We start from the raw sequence: 11,701 nt of genomic DNA, 5'->3' as shown, positions 1-11,701 counted from the left end.
AAAAAAGGCCGGGAGTGGTGCAAAAGCAGCTCAGGGACAGTGACTCAGAACTCAGGCTCTGAGTTCAAGCCCCAGGACTGGCAAAAATAAATAAAATAAAAACAAAAATAGGGACTGGGAAGGTGGCTCAGTGGTAGAGCGCTTGCCTTGCATGCCTGAGGCCCTGGGTTCGATTCCTCAGCACCACATAAGCAAAAAGAAAAAAGCCAGAAGTGGTGCTGTGGCTCAAGTGGTAGAGCGCTAGCCTTGAGCTGAAGAGCTGAGGGACAGCACCCAGGCCCAGAGCTCAGGCCCCACGACTGGACCAAAAACAAAAACAAAAATAAATAACAACAACAACAAAAAACACCTTTCTGTAACCCAGTTGCTGGTGAAGCAGGGGGCTGATCAAGACAGATTGAGATGGGGGGGGGGGGGGGGGGGGGAATGTGTTTTCCAGTCCCAGGGCTTGAACTCAGGGCCAGGGCACACTGTCCCTGAGCTTCTTTTGCTCAAGGCTAAGACTCTACCACTTGAGTCACAGCGCCACTTGCAAGTTTATGAACATTGCGAAGCTGGTGTTTTTTTTGTTTCCTTGTTTTGTGCCAGTACTAGGGTTTGAACTCAGGGCTTGGTGCTATCTCTTAATTTATTTCCTTTTTTGCTCAAGGCTGAGGCTCTACCATTTGAGCCACAGACCCTCACTCCCCCCCTTCTGACTTTGGAGCTGTTCATTGGAAATAAAGAGTCTCCCAGATTTTCCTGCCGGGATGGCTTTTAAACCACAACCCTCCAGATCTCAGCCTCTTGAGTAGCTAGGATGACAGGCTGGAGCCACCAGTGGCTGCTTGGCTGGAAAACCAGTTTTATTATCTGCAGAATGGAGCAAGATCTGCCCAACCTTTCTCTTTCTTCCTGGCTAGGGACCAGGTAAGGGCCTCAGGGTTCCCGATAGTGCTCAAAAAACTGACTTTACTGGGTCAACCTGCTCTTGATCCTTTGCAAACCAGAGCTACCCCCTAGTCCCTTATAAATGAGTATAATAAGCCTTACAGACACAAGCCACCCCAAGGTCAGAGAATGTAGGCCTGTGTAAGCTAACCGGTACCACGTAGACTGCAATTTATTGAACAAACTGATGGGTCCCCTATGCTACACCTTTCCTGGACACAGACATACTTTTTCCCCCACTGTGGTCTTGGGGCTTGAACTCAGGGCCTGGGCACTGTCCCTGAGCTCTTTTTGCTCAAGGCAAGCGCTCTACCACTTTGAGCCATAGCATTACTTCCAGATTTCTGGTGATCCACTGGAAATAAAGAGTCTCTCATGGACTTTCCTGCCCGGGCTGGCTTTGAACCGTGATCTCCCGAGTAGCTAGGATGACAGGCGTGAGCCACCGGTGCCTGGCTGGCATCTGTGATTCTGGAGACATTAAGACAATAAGAAAGCAGAGCATAGCACAATTCCCTACACATCAGTATCTTGGCACACAAGCGTCGGCTCACGCATGCCCAGATCCGGCCTAGCCCCTGAGCTATTCCTGGCTGGGCCTATGGCCAACAAGTTCAAGTTCAGCCTCAGCCACTGTGTCTCAGTGGCTCTCTAGCTCCCCCCACACCCCTCCCCTGCTCCAGGCTAAGTCCACAGTGCCATGAACCCCAGCTTCACAGGAGATAGGAGTTTCCTGGACTGTCCTTCCCTAGGCTGGCTTAGAATCATGATCCTCACATCTCAGCCTCCCAAGTGGCTAGGATGACAGGAATGAGCTGCCAGCACCCGGCCTGTGACTTTCCCCACCCCAAGACCCTGGAGACTGAATTGGGTCCCTACAGGAAACTCACAGGAGCTAAAAATAGAGGGACAAGCGGTCTCTTGTAGGCCAGCGTCCGTCACCAGGAAGGGAGGGGAAACTGTTTGGAAGAGAATCTGGCCGAAGTCTGGCCTAGAATCCAGAGCTTCCGCTCCCATTAAGTTAGGGATTCATGGACACAGCTAGGTATGGACAGGGTCTAAGACAACCTGATAAGAATCCGAAACACACCAGGGGTTGGTGGCTCACACCTGTAATCCCAGCTACTCAAAGAGACTGAGATCTGAAGATCATGGTTTGAAGCTAGCCTAGGCTACACCCCACTTCTGGTTTTCTGAGTGGTTCATGGGAAATAAGAGTTTCAAAGTCTTTCCTGCCAGGGCTGGCTCTGAACCATGATCCCCAGATCTCAGCCTCTGAGTAGCTAGGATGACAGGTTTGGGCCACTGATGCTAGCATCCCTTAGTTTTTGTTTTGTTTTGTTTTGTCTCAAGGCTGGTGCTCTACCACTTGAGCCACAGCTCCGCTTCCAGTTTTAGGTGGCTAATCAGAAGTGGTACTATGCCTCAATGTGGTAGAGCGCTAGCCTTGAGCAAAAAAGGTTGGCCCTGAGTTCAAGCCCCATCAGTGACACAAAAAAAAAAGCTAAGGGACAGTGCCGAGGTTCTAGGTTCTGAGTTCAAGCTCCAGTACTAGAAAGAGAGAGGAAGGAGGGAGGAGGAAGGAAGAAAAGAGAGAGGAAAGGAGGGAGGAAGGGAGGGAAGGAGGGAAGGAAGGAAGGAAAAGAGAAAGGAAGGGAGGGAGGGAAGAAGAAAGGAAACAGGGAGGGAGGAAATAAGGGAGGGAAGGGAAGGAAGGAAAGAGGAAGAGGAAGGAGGGAGGAAGGGAGGGAGGGAAGGAGAGAGGAAAGGGAAGGAGGGAAGCCAAAGCTTAAACTAAAATCAGGTCAAGGCTCGGATTGGGGCAGAAGCTAAGTGGGTAGGATTAGAAAACAGCCCCTCCAGCAGCCCTCACTGTATTGGCAGACGCTTCTTGATCTTTCAAGAACCTTCCCCGACCCCGGTTGCAGGCAGGCTGCTTGGATTCTGCCCTCCCCTGCACACCAGTTCCCTTTCTCTCCAGCTCTGGTATCCACAGTGACCAGGGCCATCTCCGGGCAGGAAGCCAGCTCAGAAATCCCTGGACATCCATCCCTGAGCGCTGGTCACCATAGCAACCACCTGCTTGGGCCCGCCTTCCCCCCCCCCCCCCCCACCATCCCCTTCATCCAAGTCCAGTCTTATTTTTGAGGTCAGTAGATTCCATCCTCTCCCCCTGGATCCACCAGGAGAAACTGAGGCCGGAGTGAGGAAGAAGACTGGAAAGGGGAAACCGGTTGATGAAGAAGGGTTTTACCTTTCACCTGTCGTCTCTCTGTCTCTCTCTCTCTCTCTCTCTCCCCCCCCCATCTCAAAGGGGGTGGAGCCTGGAGTCTGATCACCAAGGAGAGGAGGAGTCTGATCAGCCCCTCCCCTCCCTGTCTCCCCCCCCCCCCCACACCCACACCAGGAGCAGGATGCTGAAGAGGAACCTAACACCCCCATGATGAATTAATGATACTGACTCCTCCTTCCCTCATCACCTGCCAGGGGCCCCCACAGCGGGGCCCGCCCTGCAGCTCCAGCCGCACCCGCCCCTCTGATCCCTTCCTGACCCACAGTGGGAAGATGGCCGGACCAGGCCCAGACTCCAGGCAGCTCTGGGCTCTGGGCAGCGCCATGCTGGGAGCCTGCCTGGCAGGGGTGGCGGCGGCACAGCTGGTGGAGGTGAGGCAGGGAGGGGGAAGGGAGGTGAAGGGAAGAGTGGGGACAGGGGAAGAGGATCCGGGGAGATCTGACTTTCTAGGGGGCTGACACAGCCGGTCCCCCTAACCCCCACCCCCACCCCCAGGCTCTGTGGGCCTTAGTGCTTCCTTGCTCCTCTCTGATCTGATGGGAGGAATCTTAAGTCTGCTGGGAGAGGGAGATACGTCTTCAGATCTAAGGGGCTCAGTCCAACGGGGGACCCCAGTCCTGGATGGCAGATACAACCCCTATCAATCATCTGGTCTCTATTTGTTTATTTGTTTGTGTATTTCTTTTGGTCGGTTGTGGGGCTTGAACTCGGGGCCTGGGCGCTGTCCCTCAGCGACCAACCAAAAAAAAAAAAAGAAAGGAGGCAGAAATTCTAGAAAGGCTTCCAGGGAGACTCTGGGAAGTAGTTTCTAGGACAGGACAAGATAAGACAGAGCCAAACTTTTCTTTATGGGGGAAAACCTCTGAGCTAGATCTGAGGGGACATGAGAATAGAATCCTGCACCCCAGGGTGGCTGGCCCAGGCTGGGGGCAGGGGAAGTGGAGGGAGGTAAGACCAGGAGGCCACTGGCATCTGATGTCAGCTCCAGTGTCTCTGTAAAGGGAGCTGAGCTGGCTGGAACCTCATAGACTAGAGTTGAACCCCTTACTAGCTGCCCTGAAGCCCTGGGTGTAGAAACGGAGCTGGGCTGGGTTAGGGGGGGTGTTGGGGGAAGGGCGAGGAGCGACCATCAAGTCAGTCTTATTTATTTGTATTTGTATTTTTTGCGAGTCGTGGGGTTTGAACTCGGCCTGGACGCTGTCCCTCAGTTCTATCAGCTCAAGGCGGGCGCTCTACCACTTGAGCCACAGCGCCACTTCCAGCCTTGTCTGTGTATGTGGTACTGAGGACTCGAACCCAGGGCTTTATGAATGCTAGGTGAGCGCTCTACCACTGAGCCTTCTGTCCAGCCACCCCCTTTCCCCCCTATCTCCTGGGGACCATGTGGGGGGGAAGTTCTTGTCTTGTTCTGTTCTCAAGCTGGGCACAATGAGAAATCCCAGGATTCTTAGAATTACCCCACTCCAGCTATACAGGTAGAGAAACTGAGGCTCCAAGGAAATGTGTGTGTGTGTGTGTGTGTGTGTGTACACCTGAGCCATTACTAGGGCTTGTGCTCAGGGTCTGGGGCACTGTGCTATAGCTCTCTTACCCAATGCTGGTGTGCTCAACCACTTGAACTCCACCTCTGTTTGCTAGCTTTTTGGTGGTTCATTGGAGATAAGACTTTTTCCTGCCCAGGCTGGCTTGGAACCTATGATCCTCCAGATCTCAGCCTCCTGAGCAGGTAGGATGACAGGTGTGAGCCACCGGCGCCCACCCTGACCCCCACCGTTCCCGATCAGTTTGGTGACAGACATTCTCTTCTGATCGGAACACGTGTCACTCAGATACCATACCATAGGACCACGTGCATTAGGTCGATGTCTCCTTGAAAACACCTGGACTGTGTCCTCTAAGGCTCTCCGGGTAGGGGAGCTGTGTCTCCTTCAGACACCCAGGACAAGGTCAAGTCTCCTAGTCACTTGAGACAAGGTCATATCTCCTGGATGAGGTCATATCTCCAGGAAGTGCAGAAGAGTCATGTCCCCTCAGGACAAGATCACGGCCTTCAAAACTCCCCAAGTGGGGACATATGCCCCCCTACTCCCGATTCCCCTCCCTGCCCCCCCCTCCCCGTTCCCGGGGTGGGTTGGGACAGTAGGATCAAAGCTGAAAGGTAGAAGGTGATTTGGGGTACCACTGCATTTACCTGTCTTGGCCTCTAGGTGTCGCTGGTGGATTATACTATCCCTGGACAAGTCTTGGGCCTAGCTATGAGGCTGCCTTCTGGTCTTTGCTAGGGGAACAGAGCATGCGAGTCTGGACCCCCAAAATCTATGAGGGAGACAAACGGGAGAGGAAAAACCAATCCACCAATGCAACACAGGCCTTGTCTTGTCTCTAGTCTTGATTCTGAGACACCCTCCTTCCAGCTACCTCTGTGCGGTGAGGCGGCTTGGGTGGTTGGTTGACGTGTGTGTGTGTGTGTGTGTGTGTGTGTGTGTGTTTGTTTGTGTGTATGTGTGTGTATAGACCGGCACCTGGCTTTTTTTTAACATAACATTTTATTCATAACTAGAAAAGATGACCTTGGAGTCACCAAATTAAAAAAAAAAATGAGGGTTGGAAATGTGGCTTAGTGGTAGAGTGCTTGCGTAGCATGCATGAAGTCCTGGGTTCGATTCTTCAGTACCACATCCACAGAAAAAGCTGGAAGTGGCGCTGTGGCTCAAGAGGTAGAGTGCTAGCCTAGAGCAAACAAACAAAACCAACCAACCAACCAACTAACCAAGAAAGCCTGGTGCTGGTGGCTCATGCCAGTCATCCTAGCTACTCAAGAGGCCGAGATCTGAGGATCATGGTCTGAGGATCATGGTTTAAAGCCAAGCCCAGGCAGAAAAGTCCCTGTGAGACACTGATCTCCAAGGAACCACCTGAAAACCAGAAGTGGCGCTGTGGCTCAAAGTGGTAGAGCGTTTGCCTTGAGCAAAAAGCAACTCAGGGACAGCGCCCAGGCCCTGAGTTCAAGCCCCAGGCCTGGCCCAAAATCAAATCAATCAATCCAAGGTCTAGGGTGCTGGTGATGGAAATGGCCTCAAATCAAACACATTTATGTTAGGAAGTTCTGCAAGTCTAAGACTGAGGCCTTATTGACACTTGGGCTTCTCTTGGGCTGGGTCTGGCCTCTGCCTTGGCTCACTCTCTCTCTCTCTCTCTCTCCTGACCCTCCACTAGCCCAGCACGGCCCCCCCCAAGCCCAAGCCCCCCCCACTGACCAAGGAGACCGTGGTGTTTTGGGACATGCGGCTGTGGCACGTCGTAGGCATCTTTTCGCTCTTCGTGCTTTCCATCAGTGAGTAGCCAGACCCCCCCCCTCGTCCCCACCCAATCCCGTGGCCCGGCACCCCCTAAATTCCCCTGAACCCCCACCCCTTCCAACCTCCACCTCCAACTCCCTTACAACTAACTCCACCCTTGGACCTCAGGAGCAGCAATTCCGGGCAGTATAAACAGGCCGCGCGCCCACAAGAGGCCCCCATCCTGGTTTCTGGCACTTTCTCATCCACACACAAAGTCCCCGTGTGGATGGCTGACAGTCTAGTGGTGACCCGAAACATTTTTCAACCGGACCCCAAAGAGGCAGCCACAGGGCAATTATGGTAATTACAGGGGACTCCGGGCTAAAAATCGAAGACGTGTCATTTTTCCCTCTGGCTGGCCTCCCCAAAGCTTTTCTTGAAGCGGAGCCAGTTCAGAAACTCCACACACCCAGGGGGCCCCCACCAGGCCCCCCTCACCCCAGAGGCGCGCCCCAGATGCCCAGCAGATGTGACTCGCACAGTCCTGTCTTGTCACATACCATGTGCTTAGAGTCCTATCCTCTGCTGGGGTCTGGGTATTTCGTTATTCTCTCTCTCTCTCTCTCTCTCTCTCTCTGCCAACATTAGGGCTTGAACTCAGGGCCTGAGCACTGTTTCTTAGCTTCTTATTTTTGTCCCAAGGCTGGAGATACCTGTAATTTTAATTAATTAATTAGCCAGTCCTTCCTGAGGCTTGAACTCAGGGCCTGGGCACTGTCCCTGAGCTGTTTCTGCTCAAAGCTAGTACTCTACCCCTTGAGCCACAGCGCCCACTTTTGGCTTTTTCTGTGTATGTGGTAATGAGGAATTGAACCCAGGGCTTCATGCAGGCTAGGCAAGCACTCTACTACTGAGCCACCATCCCAGCCCTTTAGTTTTTTTTGCTGGTGTGTCCCACAGATTTTTTTTTCTGCCCAAGCTGGCTTTGAACCACGATCCTCAGATCTCAGGCTCCTGAGTAGCTAGGATGACAGGCTTGAGCCACCAGCTCTCCATTTTTTTTGTTGTTGTTTTGTTTTGTTTTTGTCACAACTGGGGCTCAAACTCAGGGCCTGGGTATTGTCCTTTAACTATTTTTTTCCATTCAAGGCTGGCCCACTACCATTTGAGCCATACCTCCACTCCTACCTAGCTTTTTGCTGGTTCACTGGAGGGAAGCCTGCCTTCAAACCAGGATCCTCTTATCTCAGCCTCCTGAGTAGCTAGGATGACTTGTCTGCACCACCAGCTTCGGGGAGTTTCTTGTTGCAAAGTCAAAGGCTTGGCCTACACCTCTCAGCCTTCCTGTTGGAATGGAGGTCGGAAGTTGAAAAAGAGGGGGAGAGAGTTGTTTAACATACAGATGAGTTGGGGTGGCTGCAGGGGCACAGAGAGCCAAGGCAGAGTTGGGGGTATGTGGGTGGGGGGGAGGGGAGGCTCTCCAAGCAAGGGGCGTGGCGTCCCAGCAGCCAAGAGGAAGCCCAGCTTCCACAGGAGGCCTCAGATAAGCCCTGTGGATCATCTTCCCTGCATAGAGACCATACAGCTTGCATTTAAGATCTAGCACCATAGCTGGGTGCTGGTGGCTCATGCCTGTCATCCTAGCCATTCAGGAGGCTGAGATCTGAGGATCGAGGTTCAAAGCCAGCCCAGGTAGGAACATCTGTGAAACTCTTCTCTCCAATGAACCACCAGCAAACCGGCGCTGTGGTTCAAGTGGTAGAGCGCTCGCCTTGAACTGAAGAGCTGAGGGACAGCGCCCAGGCCCAGAGTTCAAGCCCCACCACCATCATCACCAACAACAACAAAAAAGATCTAGCAGCATGGGGTTGGGAAGGTGGCTTAGCGGTACAGCGCTTGCCTGGTATGTATGAAGCCCTGGGTTCGATTCCTCAGTACCACATATACAGAAAAAGCCAGAAGTGGTGCTGTGGGTCAAGTGGTAGAGTGCTAGCCTTGAGCAAAAGAAGCTGAGCTCAAGCCCCAGGACTGGCCAAAAAAAAAAAAAAAAAGAGCACCAGTAGCTCACACCTGTAATCCTAGCTACTCAGGAAGCTGAGATCTGAGGATCATAATCCAAATCCAGACTCTGATTGCCAATGAACCACCAAACAAACAAACAAAAAAGCCAAAAGTGGAGCTGTGGCTCAAAGTGGCAGCTCACCAGCCTTGAGCCAAAAAACCTAAGGGAAGAGTACAAAGCTGAGTTCAAGCCCCAATACTGGCGCTTACACACACATACACACCATGATCCCAGAAGATGCTCCAACCACGCTACATGGATCGGATCTATCCCCCTCCCTCACCCCAAAATAGGCCTAGCGTTTCCTGCCTGGGCCTCCTTCTAACTCCTCAGCATTCTGCCAGGAAGTGTTGTTGTCTGTCATCTGATTTATAATAGAAACCAGGCCTACAGTTCCACATTGCTCTCCTGGGACATGGGCCAAGGTGGTCAGACTGTGGGGGCCTTAGAAAAATAAACTCAGTCCAGCCCCAGCTAGAACCTGCCCTGCCCAGAACCAGGCATACCCGGAGCCCAACTGGGTGTGGGTGTGACTGCTAGGCACCGGAAAACCAACTCCTGGAATAATAGTCTCTCTCTGAGACTGACACCCCAGGACAAGGTCTAGTTTTTTCTCCCTGCCAGAGAGGCCCCAGGCTTGTCCTCAGGGAAGCTGAGAGGGGACACAGCCACGTCCCCAGGGGTGTCTGAGACAGCTCTGGCTTTGCTCTCAGAAGCCTTGGACAGGAAACCTACCACGGACAAGGTACAAACCCAGAGGTGTGGGTTGAAAACGCTGAGCATCAGTCCTTAAGAGCCATGATGTAAGCCCTTCCTCCGCTTTGTCCTCTGGCATCCAAGAGTCTAGAGAAAGACCTTTAGGACCAGGGTTGGATGAACTCGTTCTGGGACCCGTGCAAAATAAACATAGGACATCCTTAGTTCCAACTTAAGAATCGAGCGCTGAGGCTCACGCCTGTAATCCCAGCCACTCGGGAGGCTGAAATCTGAAGATCGCCATTCAAAGCCAGTCCAGGCAGGGAAGTCCAACAGACTCTTCATTAACCACCAAAAAGAAAAAAAAAAAAAAGCCTGAAATGAAGGGGAGAGGGGGTAAGCTCACGTGGGAGGGTGCTAGTGAAGGCCCTGAGTTCAAGTCCCAGTACCAACACACACACACACACATACACACACACACACACACACACACACACACACACACACACAAAATGAATCGAGCTGAAGCTCAGCTCTAGCCCAGCCTGCTATGTCTTCTTTATAGTTATCACTTTGTGCTGTATCTTCAACTGTCGAGTTCCTCGTACCCGGAAAGAGATCGAGGCCCGCTACCTCCAGAAAAAAGCAGCCAAGATGTACACGGACAAGTTGGAGACCGTACCACCACTGAACGAGCTCACAGAAATCCCAGGAGGTGAGGAAGATCCTTGGGCCAACCAGTTTCTCAGTTCAGCTGTTCAGATCACCCTGCGTTTGTTCTTCAACCAGAAACCAGCCAGGTGTCAGTGGGTCACAGGTCATCCTAGATCCTCAGGAGGCTGTGATCTGAGGATCGTAGTTTGAAGCCAGCCCGGGCAAGAAAATCCTACGAGACTCTTCTCTCCAATAAATCACTGAAACGAAAACAAATCTGGAAGAGGGGCTGTGGCTCAAGTGGTAGAGCGCTCGCCTTGAGCTGAAGAGCTCAGGGACAGTGCCCAGGCCCTGAGTTCAAGACCCCATGGAAGAGGTTCTAGGACCTCCTACTTAGAAAACCTGGGTGCCAATGTCACCACTGTGTTTTGACCTCTTTTTTTTTTTTTCTCCTTACAGAAGAGAAGAAGAAGAAGAAGAAGGACAGCGTGGACACGGTGGCCATCAAAGTCGAAGAAGATGAGAAAAATGAAGCCAAAAAGAAGAAAGGAGAGAAATGAATGCAGCCAAGACGTCAGCCTGGCAGCTGGCCAGCCCAGAGCCGAAGCCCTCACCACAACCTGCGGGCATCTGGACTCTGAGCTCATCCACCAAAGCTGTGATCAGAGGGGAAACTGAGGCCCTGACCACATCCTCAAGGCCCAACCAGGACAGGGACAACACTACACAGAGTCTGATCCTTTAGTCTCCTTTCCCGTGGGCACGTTCCTTGGGTCCCTGTTCCTCTACTACTTGAGCCACAGCGCCAGTTGTGTTTTTTGAGTGGTTCATGGGAGATCAGAGTCTCACGGGGACTTTTCTGACTGGGCTGGCTTTGAACTGCGATCCTCAGATCTCAGTCTCCGGAGTAGCTAGGATGACAGGTGTGAGCCACTGGCATCCAGCTACCTTATATTCTTTACACTTGGCTTTTTTGCTTATGGTTGGTGCTCTACCGCTTGAGCTACATCTCCACTTTCTGCTTTTGGGAGATAAAAAGTCTCAGATTTTCCTGCCCCGGTTGCTTCTGAACCACAGATTTCAGATCTCAGCCTCCTGAGTAGTTAGGATGACAGTTTGAGCCACTGGCACCTGGCTTAGTACCAGATTTTTTTTTTTTTTTTTTTGCCAGTTCTGGGGCTTGAACTCAGGGCCTGGGCGCTGTCCCTGAGCTGCTTTTGCTCAAGGCTAGCACTCTACCACTTGAGCCCCAGCGCCACTTCCAGCTTTTTCTGTGGATGTGGTCCTGAGGAATCGAACCCAGGGCTTCATGCATGCTAGGCGAGTGCTTTACCACTGAGCCACCTTCCCAGCTCCCAGGATTGTTTCTCTACCTTGGTTTAGTGCCAGGCAGTGAGCCAAAGCATCAGGTACTGAGTTCAAGTTCCATCTTGGATGTGCAAAAAAGAAAGGAAAAGAAGAGAGGAAGTTCAGTTCTGATCTCTAGTGCCCTTTAGGAGATCAGGGCAGTGGTACCAGCAGCCGGCTTGATCTGCATCTGTGGTACTGAGGAATCGAACCCAGGGCTTCAGGCATGCTAGGTGAGCATTCTACCACTAAGCCACCTTCCCAGCCCCCAAACCACCTTGTAGGATTACAAATAAAGTAGAGTGTCTTCTCATCGCCAGGCGCTTACCTGTCTCCTGACCTAATTCATCCTTGGATTTTTTTTTCTTTTTTTTTTTTTTTTGGGGGGGGGGGGTGCCAGTCCTTGGGCTTGAACTCAGGGCCTGAGTGCTGTCCCTG

General features: G+C 52.3%; 1 protein-coding gene across 1 annotated transcript; it reads left to right on the top strand.

Moving 5' to 3' along the window:
- Positions 1–3,495: 3,495 nt before the first annotated feature.
- Positions 3,496–10,476, top strand: Tmie (transmembrane inner ear). Its single transcript, XM_042666125.1, has 4 exons — positions 3,496–3,594; positions 6,440–6,557; positions 9,828–9,977; positions 10,376–10,476. The coding sequence occupies exons 1-4, from the start codon at positions 3,496–3,498 to the stop codon at positions 10,474–10,476; spliced, it is 468 nt and encodes a 155-aa protein (XP_042522059.1).
- Positions 10,477–11,701: the final 1,225 nt, after the last annotated feature.

The sequence above is a fragment of the Dipodomys spectabilis genome, unplaced genomic scaffold (assembly GCF_019054845.1).
Source record: "Dipodomys spectabilis isolate Male_0828 unplaced genomic scaffold, ASM1905484v1 ptg000360l, whole genome shotgun sequence".
Classification (NCBI taxonomy): domain Eukaryota; kingdom Metazoa; phylum Chordata; class Mammalia; order Rodentia; family Heteromyidae; genus Dipodomys; species Dipodomys spectabilis.
The sequence above is the reverse complement of the archived record's forward strand: the minus strand, read 5'-3'. Positions and strand labels throughout refer to the sequence as shown.

Bases quoted from the DNA above. Each gene is read 5' to 3' on its own strand.
- Tmie (XM_042666125.1), top strand. From the start codon at position 3,496: ATGGCCGGACCAGGCCCAGACTCCAGGCAGCTCTGGGCTCTGGGCAGC. The intron at 3,595-6,439 runs GTGAGGCAGGGA...ACCCTCCACTAG, and splicing joins CGGCGGCACAGCTGGTGGAG to CCCAGCACGGCCCCCCCCAA. The intron at 9,978-10,375 runs GTGAGGAAGATC...TTCTCCTTACAG, and splicing joins GCTCACAGAAATCCCAGGAG to AAGAGAAGAAGAAGAAGAAG.